At 32.7% G+C, this 20,777-nt stretch overlaps 1 protein-coding gene and 1 long non-coding RNA gene across 8 annotated transcripts in view; one reads left to right on the top strand and one right to left on the bottom strand.

The window, feature by feature from the left end:
- Positions 1 to 20,777, bottom strand: part of LOC124430963 (serine/threonine-protein kinase tricornered) — a 107,361-nt gene that overhangs the window by 23,702 nt on the left and 62,882 nt on the right. The window contains exons 1-2 of one of the 7 annotated variants that reach the window (XM_046978256.1): positions 20,367 to 20,501; positions 19,739 to 20,054 (exon numbers count right to left, since the gene is read on the bottom strand). The exons of 2 other annotated variants lie outside the window; for them this stretch is intronic. In XM_046978256.1, the coding sequence (XP_046834212.1) occupies positions 19,739 to 19,931 (193 nt within the window). In that variant the 5' untranslated portion in view covers positions 19,932 to 20,054; positions 20,367 to 20,501. Of the gene's footprint in view, positions 1 to 5,913; positions 5,979 to 6,303; positions 6,448 to 19,738; positions 20,081 to 20,366; positions 20,502 to 20,777 lie in introns of those variants that run through there. 4 more of the 7 variants (XM_046978245.1, XM_046978267.1, XM_046978303.1 and 1 more) reach the window with 4 other exon arrangements.
- On the top strand, positions 6,643 to 7,221 carry LOC124430994. Its single transcript, XR_006943888.1, has 2 exons — positions 6,643 to 6,766; positions 7,034 to 7,221. It is a non-coding gene; the product is annotated as an uncharacterized LOC124430994 (long non-coding RNA).

The following is a 20,777-nucleotide window of genomic DNA, read 5'->3' as shown; positions in this document are numbered from 1 at the left end:
TCTCCTTTTCTTTTTTTCTTTCTTTTCCTTTTCTTTTTTACATTTTCTTTACGCTTAACAAAATGACGAAATTTTAGTTTGTAAAAAAAAAAAAAAAAAAAAAAAGAAAAGAAAAGATCACTATTATATACGATCTGTTAAATGAGCGATTTAAATAAACGTCAGATAAATCATTCCTTCGAGATTATAGATCTATGAATCTTCAGAGTATTCTTTGAAAGATGAATGTCAGGATCAATTTTAAGGGACATCTTTTATAGGTCCCTTCTTCGTGAAAAGGTCTCGGAGGTATTCCTTCTTGATGTTTGACTTTCTCACGGTTAGCGGAATCATCGCGCAAAAAGTCGGCACTGAGACGGATAATACCTTGAGAACGATTTCGACGATGTTCACGAGAGATTAGTTTGGTGAAATAACAGGACGTTGACTGCGACGACTTTTTTTCCTTGTTTTCTTTTCTTTTCTTTTCCTTTTTTTTTCTTTTCTTTTTTCTCTTTTCCTACAAACATTTTAGATCAAATAAAATAGAGAAGAGAACAAAATTTATAAAAAAGAAATAATTATTCGATCCTCGATATCTTTCAAATAATAAATATCATTGATTCTCCATCGTTATCTCAATCGAAAATAAATATTTTTATATAATTGCTTATGTTTACGGGGAGAAAAAAAAAACAGTTTATATACGAAAAGTAATTCGTATATGTTTAGAACTGTTCTTATTAGAATCGACATTACGAAAGGACCGGTCGAAGTGAATTTTCGAGTGAATTTTTTCGCTAACGATTGGATGACCCGTCAAACAAGTTTGAACGATCCCGTATGTGAAAGACGACGTGAAAAATCTGGTTTCTCCGTGAATTATTTTCACGGTCAGGTTCGTCATGGAGAACATGAAGGAAAAAAAACACACACACACACACACACATATTGCGAAACCGTACGAGATGGCTTGTTTGGAATAAAACGAATTAGGCCGGTATTGTCTATTGTGTTACCCTTTAATTTATTATGCAAGAATGTTATTTATTTTAGATAAACCTTTTGTAATGCACAACTACCAGGCATCATTGACCTAATATTATTTATTTATAGTCGTGTTATAATAAAAATCAATTAATTTGAATAATGCCCGTTATAATTTGATAAAGTTTCCTTTCTATGTTTACACCTTGCAAGTGCTCTTAATAAATAAATAAATAAAAATAAACAATAATTAAAAAGAAAAAAGAAGTAAGAAAAGTAGATCGCTAGATTATTACGAAAGTAGATACCATGTTTAGATAAATATTATATGAAAGCTTTTGGAAAAAAGAGAAGATGAAAAAATAAAAAAAAAAATAAAAATAAAAAATTTGTGCCGACCATGAAGGTTTAATAATAATACACGGCGTGTGGAGTAGCGTTGTGCAATAAATTTGTCGCGTCGAATAAATCTTTCCGAGTTAAACGACACGATAGTAGAGGGTCTCCTCTGTTCGTGACCACAAGAACATTTACGAGGTGATTTCGAAGAAAATTCCTACCAATCATTGCCAAAATTCCATGAGATAACGTCAACAATTGCAGAGGTCGTAATGTCACTTTCCAATTTTATCCAAGAGACTTTCTTCTTAAATGTATCAATGTGAAAAGTGGTCGATTAAATCGCGAGATAACGTTATTTTCTTTCTTATTACATATATACATACATACATACATACATGCATACATACATACATATACATATATACATACATACATGGATATATATATATATATATCCATATATATATATAGGTCGAGTATGAACAGATAATAACTTCAAACTCGAGTAGAATCGAATCGATCTGAAGAAGAATAAGAGAAGAATGAGGCGGACTGGAGGAAGAGAGAGAGAGAAAAAAAAAAGGAAAAACAAAAGAGAAAAAAGAAAAATAAGAGAGGAAAAAAAAAGAAATGTTTTTCCAAAGGAAGAAAAACATCGTTGGAGTAACCTTCGCGAACGCGTCAATCCAGATCCGAACGTTATTTGGGTCAAAGGAGGGTCGGGAGTCGGCCCGGTTTTCTCTCCCTTTCGCAACTCACCGAGAGAGCTCTACCACCCGGATCTTATTATTTCTAGTACGATGAAAATGTCCTCTCGTAACGGTTGTTGATGATCGATTTCCACGCTTCGAGAAAAAAAAAAAAAAAAGGAAAGAAAAAAGAAAAAAGAAAAAGAAAGAAAAAAGAAAAAAAAGATTCAATAAAAATTAAAAAAAATTATTCAATAAAGATTAAAAAAATAACAATACTCTTTTAACTTTCAGATTAAATTGTACATCATATATATTTATAAATATCTATTATACAATATTAATATCTATTACATTAAGCATTAAAAATTTAACTGTTTTACCGACCGACCAATCAACCGACCGAGAAAATGAATTTATGTTGGTAGACGAAGGAAAAGTAACTAGGCACGATCGAGCGAAGTCTATCCAAGGAAGGATCAATGACCTTTTCCTCAGGTATATACTCTGACGGTGTTAGGCTAACGTTCAAAGCTGAACGAGAGTTAGATCGTATCGAAGATTTTCCCAACGGACCCGACCACCTCTTTCTCCTCCTCCTTGTCGTCGTTCATCGTCGTCGTCGTCGTCGTCGTCGTCGTCGTCGTCGTCGTCGTCGTCATCGTCGTCGTTGTCGTCGTCGTCAGTTACTTATAAAACAAAACTGGTAAAGGTAGTAAAAAGAAACTGGTCCGAGATCGTGAACCCTGACGAGGTCTCGAAAGAAAGGCGCGATCACAATGGCTGTCATGGAGTTTCTGTGCCATGGATACTCTGAGTGTGAGTCACATCGAATTACTCGAGTTCTCTTACTCTTTCTACTTCTCTTCTCTTTCTCTCTCTATCTCTTGCCTCCTCGCAACGTGCTCTTTCACCTACTAACGGATTTAAGGTCTCCAAGCACGGCGACCGTTCCGTTTTGTCTCGCAACACGTTTCTAAGATCGAGAAATGCGAGCTTTGCTATACCACGCGATCTAGATCTCCTTGTTCTCTAATTTTTAATGATTATATATATATAGCGTGTGTTACTTTTCAAACAGTTGAAACCTTATTCAAATGTACTCCACGTAATATGAGAGAAATGTGGAAAATATGGAAATGCGACTGTAACGTTATACGTGACGAGTTATAATTTATGTATTTAAAAACGTTGGAAAAAAGAAAAGAGGAAGAGGAAGAAGACGAGAAGGTTAAAAAAAAAAAAAAAAAAATGAAGAAGAAAAAATAAATAAATAAATAAAAACCATACATGTACAGAACTCAAACAACAAAATATACAAAACTGAAAGGTACGTACACGACTTCTAATTTTAAATTCATGAAATCTCTACTGTAATTTTCTTTAACTTAAGCGATTATCATTTTATGAGTCTGCATATATGTTTTCTTTTATATATATTATCAGACGATGGTAATTTTACGAAACACACCGGAACTATGAGGTTTCTGCTCGTCCTCACACACAGGTGTACTGCCAAACGAGATTACATGCCACCGAAAGAAATTAAGTTCACCGAAGAAAACATCGATATTTCTCGGCAATATTCTGCGTTACGTGTAAAAAAAAAGAAAAGAAAAACAATAGAAAGAGAAAGAAAGAAAAAAGGCTAATAGCAAACATTCGAAAGGTTAGAGAAGCAATAGTCGAGTCTATAATATTTTTATCAGATATAGAACGATGCAACTATTGCTATATATTTTATTGTTGGATCTTTTTCTTTTCTTTTTCCGATAAAATTTTAATAACATTTTCCAAGAGTATAATAATATCAAAAGAAATATGAGACAACCTTATGTATTTTCTGCTCTACAAATTTCGATCTAATAATTTCTTTCGTGATAGATTGAAAAGGTTGGTGGAGCTTGAGTGGGTGGGTTAATGACATAGAAAAAAAAAAAAAAAAAAAAAAAAAAAAAAAAAAAAAAAAAAAAAAAAAAAGAATTACAGATAATCGAGCTATCTATAGTCGAGAATGGAAAGTACCATAATATATTAAGTGACACCTGTCAGTGTTGGCTTGCCAACGACGATATTGTTCGATTTGTGATATACTCTTCAAAATCTGTATGTGTCCGTTTCTATCTGTCTCTCTCTTTTTTTGTGTGTCTATGTGTATGTGTGTGTGCGTGTGTTTGTGAAGCACGTTATTTCGGGTTTCTACAGATACGTTCCTCGGACATAACACGCCACGTTGAATTTCAAATGGTATTCGGATATCACTGACTTGAAGAATTTCTTGCAGACATTACGAGAAATCTTGAGATTCCTTGAAGAAAGTAGATAGGTAAACCAACGATTTGATACAAATTGTTCAATGATTTCTTAAGAATAATATATATATATATATATATATATATATATATATATATATATTTTTATAACACTGTCATATTTTTTTGCTTTTTCTTTTTTCTTTTACTTTTTTTCTTTTCCTAACCATCCCACTTCATCCCACCCCACCATTTTCTTCTTACATTTTCGATTTCGACTTTTGTCCGATCGGAAACTATTTGAGAATTGTATTATCGACGGACGTAAGTTCGATAGCCTATAAAAAGAATCTCTGACCGGGTATCGAAATCGAGAATAGAATTGTCATGTGCACATCTACTATTGGGTACGTCGATAAAACGAAAGAACGATTATCCGAAATTCAAACGCATCTGTAAGTTATACGGACGCCTACATATATAATACATATATATATATGTATATATATATATTATATATATATAATATCTATATAATATAATATAATATAATATAATATAATATAATATAATATATATAATATATATAATATAAATATAATATCAGTCGTACATACATCTACGGGATATTTATATATGTATTCTAAGTGCGATTAAATTTTTAATGAAAATATTTTTCTAACGGACAATTTTCTTTTTAATCATTAATTAATTTCTAATTTAATTAATTTCTCTGATCATATGGACAATGATAAAATTAATAAATTTATGATCATAAAAATAACACAATCAGCAATTATGATAATTAATATACAAAGAACTATATGGTTTGGTGAACTCGATAGAGTATAACAGCGAAAAGCGAGACTCAAAGCGTTTCTCTAACGATGGTGGTCGAACAAAACCACGAATGGTTTGCCACTGTAGGTTCACGATGCGTTATTAGTTTTAATAACAAACTCAATTAACTTCCGTCTAATTCGATATATCTTTATGGAATATATTCCTCACAGTCGTCCTAAAAAAGAATTCTCTTTTTCGATTTTAAATGAAAAATCAAATCCCCATACAGTTAATTTTTCAATGCACAAATATTCCTCTCTTAACGGAGAAAAAAAAAAAAAGAAAAAGAAAAAATAAAAAAATGTAAAAATGAAAGGAATAATGATAAACAAATTTTCAATGAAAAACAAACGAAGGAAATTCTTTTTATCCACCCCCCCCTCTCTCTCTCTATTAATTGAAGCTTTTATTAGAAAGTTCATTAGAAAATCGTAAATCATGTCTTCGTTAGGAGCTTTACGTCGAAACAAACTCCCCCGCCCTTCACACTCACTCACTCACTCCCTCTCTTTCTATCTCTCGTTCTTTTTCAGTCTCTCTCTCTCTCTCTCTCTCTCTCTCTCTCTCTCTCTATCTCTCTTTTTGTACGGGAACAACATCCTTTGTGAATTTCCATCACTAGTTACGTCATTATATATAGACACTAATTATAAAGTCACGCATCGTGTCTTTTTAACGCAATATTGTCGCACAAAACATTGAAGAGAAAAAAAAGAAAGAAAAAAGAGAGGAGAGAGAGAGAGAGAGAAGAGAGAAAACAACCTCACCGAACGTTAACGACTAACTAAATGAAGATCAACGAGAAATGTTAGAGCACACACAATAAAAACGTCATAAGCTTCTCAAACTTCACTCGGAAAGACATCGTTTCATTTTTCTCTTTTCTTACGTTTTTCACCTAAACAATTCACCAATTTTCATTTCATTTTTCTTTATCTTCCGTTTTTCACCTAAACAATCCACTGATACGTACACGACCTTTTAAAAGAAAGAAAGAAAGAAAAAAAAAAGAAAAGTAAAGAATAAACAAACGAATAAATAAGAAATTGAATGAAAAGAAATAAAATACGAAGAAATAATTACGATCAACGATTTATTATCCATCTTTCCTCCACGTATAATTTTTTTCTCGATGCTTACTCTCTCGTATCCTTGAGGAATACTCGAAAATAATCGAGATATTTATTGACGGTGCGTAAAGTTCGTCGTACCTTCGTTATCGTGGCCAGGATGCCTTTCCGTCGCGGTGCATCGTCCAGCTCGTCGTCTCGGTCAGCTGCGAGTACACCGTGCACAGCACTCTTTTCCTCCTCCTCCTCCTCCTCCACCACCTCCACTACTACTACCACCACCTCTCTCTCTCTTCTCTTCTCCTGAACGACCACGATCACTACCACTACCGCTACCTCTACCACCACCACCACCACCGCTAGCTAGTACTACCACTACCACCACCACCACCTCCACCAGAGCACCAGTACCAGACTAGTACCAGCACCACTACCACCACCACCACCACTACTACCACCACTAGCGACAGCAGCAGCAGCAGCACTAATACCGTCCTATCTCCTCACACCAAAGAGTATCCAATTTTAGCGGGTTGTCTCTGACAAAACGCCGACGACGACGAGTAGTATGCGCGTTTGCTCGGCCACTTTGCCCAAGGAGAGAGTATGTATAACAAAAAAAAAAAAAAAAAAAAAAAAGATCGATGGTTAAATATATAAAGAGAGGGAGAAAGAGAGAGAAAAAAAATATATATAAAAATGGCCAATAAGAAAAAAAGGATTTCGCGAACTCGATGTACTTCAAAACGGAGTCTCTCGCACACGTGTTGACTATTTTTTTCTCCCTTTTTTCTCTCTCTCTCTCTCCCTCTTTCTGTCTGTCTCTTTCTTTCTTTTCCTCGATCTTATTTCAACGAACTCCTTCTTAAAGAATTCGAGACCTCGTCAATAGCGAAGAAGAGAACCGAACGACGTCCACTTTCCGTCTGCGACGACGAACGAGATAACCGAGACGAATCGGAAAAGGAGAAGGAGGAGGAGGGCAAGAGAGAGGGAGGATAAAGGAGAGGAAAGGAAGGGGAAGGTGGAGGAGGACAAGGAAGAGAAAGGAAAGAAATGCGGTAGGCGTATCTCGTTCTTTCTTTTGCCTGCGCTTGGAAACAAGAGAATATGAGAAAGAGAGAGATAGAGAATACCGGACGATAATGGTAATGAGTGAGAGAGAGAGAGAGAGAGAGAGAGAGAGAGAGAGAGAACCGATCTAACAAACGCGTATATATATATACCAAAAAAGACACAGAGAAAGAAAGAGAAAGAGAAATAAAGATAAAGGTAAAGAAAAAGGGAGAAAGAAAAAAAGAGTGAAAGAGAGAGAGAGAAAGAGAGAGAGAGAGAGAGATGTGAAACGTGCCGCGCGAGTTCCAGACGATGACTCCCGTTTTCTCGTTTCATATCTTCTCTCTCTTTCTCTTCTAGGTCGCGCTAGTACGGAGGTACGGAGGAAGATACGGATGAAGGGAGGGAGAGAGGGAAGAAACAGAGAGGGGTGAACCGAAAGTGCGGCGACTCGTCACCTGATTGCAGTCGCCCGCGTGTGCGCCGTCTTCCTCTTTCTATCTCTTTCTATACCTTTTTCTCTCTCTCTCTCTCTCTCTCTCTTTCTGCCTCTCTCTATATGTATTTATATATATATATATATCTTTCTCTCTCTCTCTATCCTTTACGCGGTCTTCGTTTTCTATCGCAACGGACGAGTCGTCTACTGGACGGTTCCATCTTTGACTCACAATATTGTTCTTTCCTTTCTCGAAATGTTTTTGTTCAACTTTTCAAATAAATTAAAAAAAAGAAAAAAAAGAAAAAAAGAAAAAAAGAAAAAGGAAAAAGAAAAAAGAAGAATAATAAAGAAAAAAGAAAGAAAGAAAAAACACTTATAGTACTTTACAAATGTATGATATGAATGATTAGGAAAACACTCCGGAGATGATTCATTGATAGATTACTACGACGATGCGCTTCGCGGTCCGTGATCGTCTGATTGTGAAACAAGAAGATCGAAAGAGACCGAGTGTGTGCATATTCCTGGTGACCTAGCCGCCTTAGGCGCCAACGGTCAACCAATCAGAAATCTGCTTTTTCTCTCCTCCTTGCACGTCGACCAATCGGAAAGCTCTGTACGCGCCCGCGCCACGACCGACGGAGCTCACTTGATTGGTTCGTACTTAGATCATATACTTCTTATAATACTGTTTTTCTTTCTTTCCCCGTTTTTTTCCCTTTCTTCTTTTTCTTCTTCTTCTCTTTTTTTTTTCTTTTCGAGAAATTCAATTTTAATTTTAGAAACGATTATTTGAATTTAACGTTAACGTAATAACACCATTGATGTGTTATAATATTGTAATATTTTAATTATGATGTTACTTTGAAGATGAAAAAATATTTAAAAAGAAAAAAAAAGAAAGAAAGAGAGAAAGAAAAAAAAATTAGCAATATTCAGGAAAGAGAAAAGATTGGATGAAGCCAGAAGAGATCAAAGCGATTTAAACGGCAAAGTTTCTTTATACTACGAGCGTCAATTATTTCGTTTGTTTATCGAGAAAATATGTCGATATCTTACGATTTAGCATTATCGTCTTCGATTAAAGATATTTCCTTTGAAATATATAATTTCTGATAATAAACGTCGAATTTTTTATTACGTTCTACAAATTTCTTTCTTCCCATTTTGTTTCTATATAATCTCTCCATATTATTTTACATGGTGTACATTTGACGTCGAAAAATGAAAAAGTACCTATTCGTATAAAATAAAACAAAAAAAGAAAGAGAGAGAAAGAAAATGAAAAGCTCCCGAATATGCATATTTAAATTAATCTTGACTATTAAAGTGACGATGTGAGATAATTAAAAAAAAAAAAAAAAAAAAAAAAAAGAAAAAAAAAAGAATAACCAAGAGCTCTTTCGAATATATTTATTTTTAAAAAATTATTTGTGTGAAAATCGTCAAAAATATTATATTATAAAATTAAAATATTAATCACTCGATATAAAACAAAAATAAAAAGAGAAAAAAGGAAGAAAAAAAATAGAAAGGTAAGGAAAAAAAAAAGAGAAAAAGGAAAGAATTAAAAATACGATTATACGAAGTCACAAAGTGAAATTTAAGTTATATTTAGACATTTATTTTAATGTGTTTTCCCGCATAAAAAGAGGGACCCCCATCATATCATGATAGATGCGTACACAGGTAGCATTTATTCTTTGAGAATGTATGTATACATATATATATATATATATATGTACCGTATAGCAGTACACGTGGGAATATTGATTTCGCCGCGTCAGCTGCTTGCGTTCGCTATTCCTCTCTCTCTCTCCTTTCTCCTCTCTCTCACTCTCTCACTCTCTCTCTCTCTCTCTCTCTCTCTTTCGCTCGTTCTCATAGCAGCTCGTTTGCTCGCTTGCTGCGGCTTCGCTACCCTACCGCACTCTAACCTACATTCACGCGTTCTTCGACATTTTGGTACACGCTTACGTGTGGTACACACAAATGCCGCGGATATACTTATTAGAATCCACGCATGCTATCTCTTCCTCATGATTCACGACATATGCTCTCTCTCTCTCTCTCTCTCTCTCTCTCTCTCTCTCTCTCTCTCTCTCTCTCTCTCTCTCTCCCTCTCGAGAATTTCTCAACTCCTGATATAGATGGCACGATTGTAACGATTTTCAAACAATTTTTTTATATATGCATATATATAGAGATTTTCGCAAAAAAAAGATAAATATTAGATGACCTTATGACAAATCATGAAATTAAAAAGAAAAAGAGAAAAAAAAAGAAAAGAAAAAAGTAAACAAGAACAAAAATAGACAAGAAAAAATTGTTCATTCTTCGAAAGTGATTTTTTTTCCGGTGGTGAAGAAATTAAAATGGGGAGAAAAAAAAAGAAAAGAAAAAATGAATCGATTCTTCATAACGCCATAAAACTTTGTAGTCACACGTATGCTCAAATACATATATGTATATATATATATATATATTTTTTTTTCTTTATTTTTATTTCAAACATTTTATTTCATTTTATCTCGCCATCAATTTAATTGTTAGCTCATATATTCCAAGATCAATATTTAATAAATGCAAATTGTACTCGGTACAGTAGTATACTTATACAATAAATAAATATATAAATATATTTATGCAATTTTTTTTTTAACAGAAAAAAAATGAAGAAATAGAAAAAGAAAGATGGTAGAAAAGAAAAGAAAATTTATTCGTCCTTTCACGCAATTTTGATCCTTTGCAAATACATTTATCATTAATTTTATTGATTTTTGTAAAAGTCACGACGATAGAGAATCCTCCCCCTTATTGAATGTAAAATATATATATATATATATATATATATATATATATATATTTCATAATAATTTCATGGTATTTTATAGGCGAGCACCTAGTTTCGTATCTTTTTCACGAGCGTCTTTCGGAGTGATTTCCTTTCTCGTCGTTCGCGTTTTCGATATTGCTTTCGGAGTCGATCGGACGGAAAAGGATTATCGATGGCCAAAGTATAATATGCCTCGATGATCCCTTTGACACGCAAGGATGGACGATCGCCGTTGTTTCAACACTTTCGGCCTTTTGTGAAATTACGGGGAGTTTCTCTCTTTCTATCTTTGGAGGACGCGAGGTCAACGATCTATGACGCGATACTGGTTTTTAAAATCTGATCGATCGGAATTGATCGAATGAAGAGAGTCCCTCTATCCTATTTCAATTATATTTTTTTTTTCAACCCGCATTTCTACGATAGTATCTTTCTAACGATTGGTAAAATGTGAATGCATTTACTAACTTGTAATAGAAAGAGAGAAAAAAAAAAGAGAAAAGAAACTATCGCGTGTTAGAAAATGGACGCGAATGATTGAGTTTAATACAAATTGTTTATACATGTGTATCTGTATACGTATATGTAGAGATATGACATTCGTGTCATAAATAAAAGAGAGAGAGAGAGAGAGAGAGAGAGAGAGAGGAGAAAGGAGAGAAAAAGAAGAGAGAAAAAGATTAATCTTCGAATCAACATCGAATTGCGATTGAGATTTGACTCTCTGTCTTCGAGAAATCGAGCTCTTAATCGCGATTGTAAAATAATACAATTAAAAATAAATGGATTCTTTTTTATTTACGATAAGATCTCTCGATCGATCCGTTTGATCTAGATTTCTAAAATGATTATTAACATTTACTTCCCTATCGTAAATATCGAAACAGGCACAATTAATGATCGATATCGAACATCGTATTTATTACTCTTGATCGATAAATTCTTTTTCCATGGCAGTTTATGTGATAACTTATATTTTTTTTTTTTATTAATTATTTTATTTATTTAATTAAACGATCATCGTTAACATGATGTTTCATACTTGTCAGACAATTTAAACAAATTCATTCATTTATTTTTCCATAGTACAGTGTGTAAATACTTATCATAACGTGTTAAAATAATTAAACATATTAATAAATTTTATTTTAAGAATTTTTTTTAACATATATATATATATCTACCTGTTTATAAAAAACACGGTTTATTTCTATCAGATATAATTAAATATAAATAATCGATGACGCAAGAAAGAAGCAGAGTGAGTGAGTGAGTGAGTGAGTGAGTGAGTGAGTGAGTGAGTGAGTGAGTGAGTGAGTGAGTAAGTGAGTGAGTGAGTGAGTGAGAGGTTCTCCACAAGGAGCCTTTTGAAGGGCCAGAAAGAGCAGAACACGATCAGCTGAGTCGGCTCTCGCTTGTAGACTGACTTTCAGAACAGACTACCCACGTGTATATCAACTCCTCTCATCCTTTCTCCCCTCTTTTTTTCCTTCTCTCTCTCTCTCTCTCTCTCTCTCTTTTCACGAACGACGTGACAATAATGAAGAAGCAAAAGAGAAAGAACGAGAAAGAGAGAGAAGGAGAGAAGTCTAAGGGCAGAGGGAGAGTCTTATTGATTTTTTCAAACATCTGATCCGCGTAGAGAGTAAAAGAGAAAGAAAGAAAGAGGAGTAGGAGAAGTAGAAGGAGTAGGAGAAGGGTAGAAAGCTAGTTTGAAAAAGAGGGATAGAGATACTTCTCTCTCTTCTTCTTCTCTCTCTCTCTCTCTCTCTCTCTCTCTCTCTCTCTCTCTATTTCTCTCGTCTGGCCTTCGTAGTTCTGCTGTCGGCTTGTACCTGTGTTGTTGCCACGGTAACAGCCTAGATTCGAGAGACTGAAAGGGATTCCGAGATAGTCAGAGAGAGAGAGAGAGAGAGAGAGAGAGAGAGAGAGAGAGAGAGAGAGAGAGAGAGAGAGAGAGAGAGAAGGAAGAGGAGTGGGAGAGACATTTAGAGAGACTGACGGAGACGAAGAGAGAGAGAGAGAGAGAGAGAGCTCGTGTTGCTCAGCGGTCCCATCCCTTTGTTCCAGATTTCCGGCGCTGCATCATCCCGTATATCTCGAGATGATCATCCTCCTCCTCCGCTTTCACCCTTCTCATCTACCACCTTCTCTTCCTCCTCCTCGTGCTCATCCTACCAGCAGCACCTCTAAAATGTACGTAGTATATATCATTCGATTCGTGCAAACTCGAGATGACTCACCCACCATTCTATGATATATTTCATGAATGGATCTCGTTCGTACAAATTTTACAACGTACGTATTCACCTACAATGAGAACATGATAGTATATATATATATTTTTTTTTTTATTTCTATATATATATATATATATATATATATATATATATATATATATATATAGAAAAAGAAAAAAAAAGAAAAAGAAAATGAAAAAAAGAATGGAAAAACGTCGAATTTTCGTACTATTTCTTATGATTTATTGAAAGATCGATATTGTTGTCAATCGATTATGTACAATGTATTATACTTACATACGTAAGTAAGTACGATCTAATTGAAACTCGAGACAAGCGTATATTAAAAAAGGGGAAAGAGAGAGAAGAAGGGAGAACTATAATTTCGTTCTAAAAATTCAAATGAGCCTTTACCCCTGGCTCACAATTTTCACGAGCCTGTTGCTTAGCCGGTTTCTTACGAAATAGTCACGGATGTGAGTTACAAAGAGTCACTTTTGCCAGACAGAACACTCGAAACGAGTCAAAAGAGAGAAATAAAGAGTAGAGGAAGAGGAAACGAAAGAAGACGTAAGGAAGGGATATTTCAAAGGTTCCTTAAATGATCTCGACCTCGAGATCGTCATGTAAGAAGCAAGGAAGAAAAAGAAGAAGAAAAGAAAAGAAAAGAAGAAAAAAGACTCAAGTGTGACTCTCTCTCTCTTTCTTACTTTTCTTCTCATTCCATTTTTTGTTATAATTTTAAAGAATCAATGCGCGCACACACGCACATGAACGCCCAAAGAAAAAGGGTAGGCATTAAGAAAAAAAAAAAAAAAAAGAAAAAGAAAAAGAAAAAAAAAATATAGTAAAAAAGAATCCTTGCTCGGTGAACCTGACCGTTCGTTACAGACAGATGGATGATCACTGATCTAGTTTCGCGATCTAGAAAAAGAATAAGAAGCCTCGATGCGGCTGATAAACGAAGAAAGTGAAAACGCATGAAAATCCGGTTTGATACATACACATACACACACACAAAGAGATATGGACACACAGAGACACGATATGATGTAATAATTCGATAAATCGAAATCATCGAGGAAGAAGAATCGGAAACGAAACATTTCGTCTTTTATATATATACGTAGTTGCAAGAACAACGGGAAATTTGCCGAATGCAAAATTCCTTCTACGATCACGTGACTCCTAAAGTACTCCAGAATAACTCGACCTCGTCCTAAATTTCCATCACAACGGAATACAACACCCACACTTCTCCCTCGATCTTTCGTTCTTTCTTCTTCCCTCACTATCACCACTTTTCTCTCACCCCTCTGTACCCTGTCTCCTATTCCTTGTTCCTCTCCCCTAATTTTCTATCTTCTAGGACGATCCTATGGACCAAATCTCTCTCTCTCTCTCTCTCTCTCTCTCTCTCTCTAGAAAAAGCAGAACTCGAGGTTTTCCATCGTTTCCTCCGCATGGGCACCGTGCCAAACAGGAAGAGACCGTTCTGTACGATAATCCACCCTCGCTTTTTCTTCTCCTCCGTCCTTCATCACTTGGTCTCTTCCTCTCCCTCTCTCCCTCTCTCCCTCCCTCTCTCCCTCCCTCTCTCTCTCTCTCTCTCTCTCTCTCTCTCTCTCTCTTTCTCTCTCTCTCATTCTCTTGTGTAACGATCATAATTCAAGCTCCTAACGGGTTAAAATCTAATGCAGTCTTTTCCTGTATTATAAATCTTATTGTGTTCATTAAGTAAATCCTCCTTTGACTAAGTTTGTTTTTCTCTATAAAAAATTAATTTATTATTATTATTATTATTATTATTATTATTATTATTATTATTATTATTATTATTGTTGTTGTTGTTGTTGTTATTATTATTATTATAGTAGATTAGAATTTATTGTATAAATTGTAATTCGCAAATAAGAAATTTTTATATTATTTGTAATTAAAATAATTTACTTATATAGATTATAATTCTAAATATTATAATACACACACACACACACATTATTTGTAATTAAAGTAATTGATTTATATGGATTATAATTAAAAAAAAAATTGTTATTTATAATTTTAATCATTTGTTATATAAAGTTTTATAATGATAGAAAAATGTATTCTATAAATTATAATGAAAAAAGAAAAAGAATTAAAGGAACAGTGTAATTCCAAAAATTTATCACTCTCTCGAAATATTAATTATAATAATAACAAATCTCTGAAAATATTAATAATAATAAATATATAAATTTCAATAGAATTCAAGTTTTGGTTAACAAAGGATCTATTAATTTTGTATATGAAGGTGAAGAATTAAAAAAGAAAAAAGAAAAAAGTAAGAAGAAAGAAAAATAAGGTGAGAGACGCAACACAATGTGATATTCAGTAGTGTGGTCATCGAACTTGATCGACCTTGAGAGACTAGTTTTCAAGGTCCTATAGATGGAGAATGAAGAGAGATGTTCGATGTTCATAATTGTTCCACGAAGTCGTATGCTTTCTACCATTTAGGTCCAGGGTGCAACACGACATCGATACCTTCTTGCGGTCATTACTCCCCATCGATGAATCACTATACAGGTATTCCATTCTTTTATTTTCTTTTTTATTTTTTTTTTTTTTTGATTTTTCTTTTTTTATTTTATTCTTTCCATCCTTTTTTCTTTTCTTTTTTTTTCTTTTTTATTTTCTTTTTTTTTTATTCGGAACGTATCTCATATCCGTGTAACACGAGACCTCCTTTTATCATCGAGTATATGTTCCTTATTAGCGAACGCGATCGTTCAGTCGAACAAATTTTCCATTGAACTAAATAGGTAAGGTAAGCCTCGTATAACGCGAATATTTCGTTTCATAAAAATGCCTCGTTATATAAATTAGCTTTATGCTGAGATTCAGATTTAATAGAGAGAGAGAGAGAGAGAGAGAGAGAGAGAAAAAAACGAGGTTAAGTTCCATATTTCTTTTTCAAAATTATTTTAAGTGTCCTTTTCTCTTCTTCTTTTTCTCTTCTTTTCTTTTTTTTTTTTTAAATTATACAAACAACAAACATTAATGCAAAACACGAGAATATATTTTTATTCTAATTCAAGTGCACGTATAATATAAATTAACATAAAAATCAGGAAATATATGATTATAAATATAAATTTCAAAATATAAATTTCGTTATGCGTAACATTAAAAACTAAGGCACGTTATGTATTTGAAAAAATATATTAATATGAAGAGATAAAAATTTAAAAATTGCACGATCGTGTTATACGAGGCTTATCTATATAAGAAGGATCTAAAAATATTGTCGATCGATTTTTATATACAAAATGTAATGCGTTTCACTCGTCACAGATTATATACATAATTATATCGTAATTAATCATTATTGACATTTTTTTTTTCGAACTGCATATATGTCAATGTGAACCTAATAATTTGATCCAACTTTATATATATATTTAACACTATTTCTAATCGAAAATAGTAGAAAATTGTAGAAGAAACTTTTGTATTGTTCGCTAAGTTCTTTCATCGTGTAATGCGACTTTTTTTTATATATAAAAGTCCTGATGGGTGCAGTTGCAAAGTGCAATTGCAATTGCTCGTCTAAATATAACCCCATATGATTTTAATGTAAATGATTAATTCGAGAAAAGATATGATCGTAAATATGCGCTTGCATGAATATCCGTAGCATTTACGAAAAAAATATTTAATCCATTTTAAATTATTTTTCCTTTAAAATTCGTTTTTAAATACAGCCGAAAAGAAAAGAAAAGAAAAAAAAAATTTCATCATTTTACTCCAATTCACTATTTTATTCAGAATGTCACGAGGGAGGAATCAAGCGACAGAAAAAAAAAAGTCGTAGGATTCTCCATTTAAGCAAATAAGTGTAATTAATTGCGTTTTGCAACTGCACCGATGCACTTAGGATAAAATTTTTATTTTTTTATTTTTAATAGAAACAAAAGTTATGGTCCGGTCTAGTTATTTACTAAATTCACTCTGTATGTATACAGGTTGATTATAAATTAAGAGTGAGTTTAAATTAAGAGTCTTTGTTAGAAACAATAAAAAAGAAAAAAAAAATATATATATATATTAAAGAAAATTTTATGATATATCTTGTAATGATATATTTTGTGTGAATTTTAATTTATCTTATGGACCGTCCTATACTTTTCTTTTTAATTAATTAAACGTTTTAATCTATTGTTCTTAAAACAAATTACGAAACATGTATACTGCACTTGTGTAATAATTTTTTTTTTCTAAGATCAATAATTAAAATATCTAATTAATTAATTAAACAAAAAAAAAAAGACAAAGAATAGAATGTTTCATAAGAAAGAAATGGATTAATTTATTTGTTACTCTTAAAATATTTTACATGTCAAATTATGAAATTTTTTTTTTTTTTTTAATAAATAAATAAATATATATTTATGAAATAACTTGTAATTAAAAGATATTGAAAATTCATTATAAAAATGGTATTACCATAATGTTTACGTGCAGATAATAGGAAATATCTCTATCTAATACTATAATAACGACTTACATAATTGTATACTATAATATAATAGTTACGTAAGTTGCATACATGTATGCATGCGCCCAAAAACAATTATACGTATGATCATTTTGACAAACAATGTTTGTTTGTCAAAATAAAATAGACTTGAATTTTACGAACTAAGCAATTCGAAAGTTTTTAGCTTAAACTTTTACCAGGGATACAAACAGCGGCGAAGACAAGGGTGGATGGAGAGGGGGTAAAAAAGGGAAGGAAAGAAGAAAGAAAAAAAGAAAGAAAGAAAGAAAGAAAAACAAAAAATTAAGAAAAATAAAAAGAAGGAAAATATGTTTTCGGGAAATAAAACCGGGTCAGAATATCATGTCGGCGGTCAAAATGAATGAGAATATTTGTGTCAATAACACCATCGTTAATCTGACAGTAGGTAGCAAAGAAGAAGAAGAAGAGAACAGAGAGAAAAGAAGAAAGAAAAAGAAAAAAAAAAAGAAAGAAAGAAAGAAAAAGAAAAATAATAATTTATGATAATGAACGGCGCCGGTCGTTCGTCTCGATTAATCTACTTCCGTGACGTAAAACCGTTAAGCTCGACAGCATCGGATCGCAACATACGTTCTCTCTCTCTCTCTCTTTCTCTCTCTCTCTCTCTCTCTCTCTCTTTTTCTTTCTCTCTTTTGCTCTTTCTCGTTCTCTTTCTAGATAATAATACATACACGTGTAATATATGACGAAGAACAAGAAGATTTATCCGCGTAACGGATGGGAAGTTCATAAAAAATCTTTATTACGTTACGTTCTATCCGTTAACTATGCGAAAATTGTGAATTAATTTTATTCCTTTTAATGTTCATAATGAACACTCATATAATACATTGTTCTTAGACATTAATATTCCTATTCGTATTAAATGACGAACAAACAAACATACAATTTTTAACCAATAATTTTTATATTTACGTATAAAATTTCTATATACGATATACACATACATATAAATAAACAAATATATATATATATATATATATATTAGATGGACCGGAAAGTAATGTCGCTTTCTTAAATTAAATTCAAACGAATAAATTTTTAACAAATTTTTATTTTTAATCACAATCAAATATCGACATGCACAGAAACGACATTACTTTCTGGTCCATCTAATATATATATATATATATATATATATATATATATATATATATATATATATATATATATATATATATATATATATACACGCGCACAAAGTGTTATTAAATATTACACGAAATGTGATTTTATAAAGATTTTGAAATGTTCTTAGCTCGTTTTTCCTTTTCTTATCGTTTCTTTACATTTTATTTTATTTGAATTTATCAATTCCTTTATTTTAATTCCTTTCACTTTTTTTTCTTTTTCTTTTTTTCTTTTTTAGATCTCTCGACAAAAGGAAGTGACGTGAACGTCGCTCGGGTATCGATCAAAAAGAGAATACCGATGGAAGTACCCGGAAGGAATCGAGTTCTAGGTCGGGCTGAGTGAGCAAAGTCTAACCCACTTTCTTGAAATGCGTGTCAGTCCCTCTCTCTCTCTCTCTCTCTCTCTCTCTCTCTCTCTCTCTCTCTCTCTCTCTCTCTCTCTCTCTCTCTCTCTCTCTCTCTCTCTCTCTCTCTCTCTGTTGAATTCCTCGGTTCGGTTGTTGCGTTCATGACTAACCACCGAAACAGCACGCATCTATATGTAAGTACATATATACTCATACACATGTACGTACATACATACATACATACATATATATATATATATATAAGCATACATTCGCATAGATGCGTGTAAATAATCCAAAAAAAAAAAAATAAACAAAAAAACTGGAGTAATAGGATGAAGTATAAATAAAACGTTTAACAAAAAGTATATTAAAAAGTATATGATCCTATATAAGTCACATATTAATATAAATGTCTGTATTCGTTACGTAATATTTTGTTATATAATTAGAAACTTATCTAATTTGTTTGCAACATGATCAAAAGTTCATCGTATTTTTCAAATGAAAGTTTTAATCTTTTTTTTCTTTTTTTTTTTTTGCAATCAATATACTGTAATTATACTGTTATAGTGTAAGTAATAACATTTTTATTAGATTCTTCTTGTTTTTTGTTTCTTTTCTTTTCTTTTTTTTTTTTTTTTTATTTCATTAAATGTGAAAATAAAAATTGGGTTATATGAAGCGCTAAAAATCAAATTCGTTGAACGCACCGTTGAAATATTTCATTATGGACGATCGATGAGAGAAGAAAAAAAAAAAAAAAAATAGAAGAAAAAGAAACAAGAAAAAAAGCCCAATAAAAATTAGATCAGATTTGTCGAATGAACGAGTTCGTAATTATTTTTTTTTTTTTTTTTTTTTTTTTTATTGAATTTTGGGGTCGGAAGAAATGCAAAAAAAAAAAAAAAAGAGAAAAATTATTATTACGAAAGATAGATCATCACTAACTGACCTGAGAGGTAGGATTTCGCGCAAGTGATGTAACCGCACATTTGTCCGATCTTCGTCCAGACAGTTTTGAAAAGCTCAGAGTTGTACATCGGTAAGCAATACCGAGTTAACGATCCTTCCTCCAGGACGGCGGAATCGTCAGGATGAGGACGCCTATAATGGCGACTCTGACGTCTCGTACAAATCCAATGCATTCACACTCACGAATTATTATACTAAAGTCTTTTACTTTATATAGTATCTATCGATTGTACCCTCTCATCGAGGATCATCGGAGATCAAATCTCATCCAATTCTTCGATCACATATCACCTTTCCTACGAGATCAATATATCTTTCGTATCTAATAAAATATGAAACAAAATGAAAAAGAAAAAAAAAAAAAAAAAGAAAAAGAGAGAGGGAAAAAGGAAGAAAAAAATCTCGTCTATTATTTCTTTTTTAAGTAATTGAAAAACATTTCAAATAAATGAACGAACGGAAATGATCAAAAACGGGAAGGAAACAAAAAAAAACTATCCGTGCACGTTTCAAATTCAACTAATGATACAGCGAGGATGATATATATATATATATATATATATATATATATATATTTTTTTTTTTTTTTTTCTTTTCAATCGTGATACCGATCTCTAAGGGAGAATTCAAAATTGTACAAATATATAGATCGATCAATACGAAAATTGATCAACCGATCGATCGATCGATCGATGGATCGATCGAGATCTTCTATCGGAGCGCGTGAGAAGACTGACTTCGATGATCTCGAGCTTGCTAACGGAGCACGAAGAACGTTCGTTGATGCGCATAAATAACTAATTCCAATCCTTGACTCTTTATTAAATCCTGCTCTATCGACGTGACCTTCGCCATGCGAGCTGTCGTTGCGTCATGAGCACGCAACGGGGTCTGTCTCTACCTCTATCTCTATTTCTATCTCTATCTCTTTCTCCCTCTCTCTCTCTCTCTCTCTCTCTCTCTCTCTCTCAATCTATCTATCTTTTACACGCACCCATACATACAATTGAAACACCATA

This window comes from Vespa crabro, chromosome 1 (genome assembly GCF_910589235.1).
Source record: "Vespa crabro chromosome 1, iyVesCrab1.2, whole genome shotgun sequence".
In the NCBI taxonomy this organism is placed as follows: domain Eukaryota; kingdom Metazoa; phylum Arthropoda; class Insecta; order Hymenoptera; family Vespidae; genus Vespa; species Vespa crabro.
Note: the sequence above shows the minus strand (reverse complement) of the source record. Positions and strands in the feature narration are given on the sequence as shown.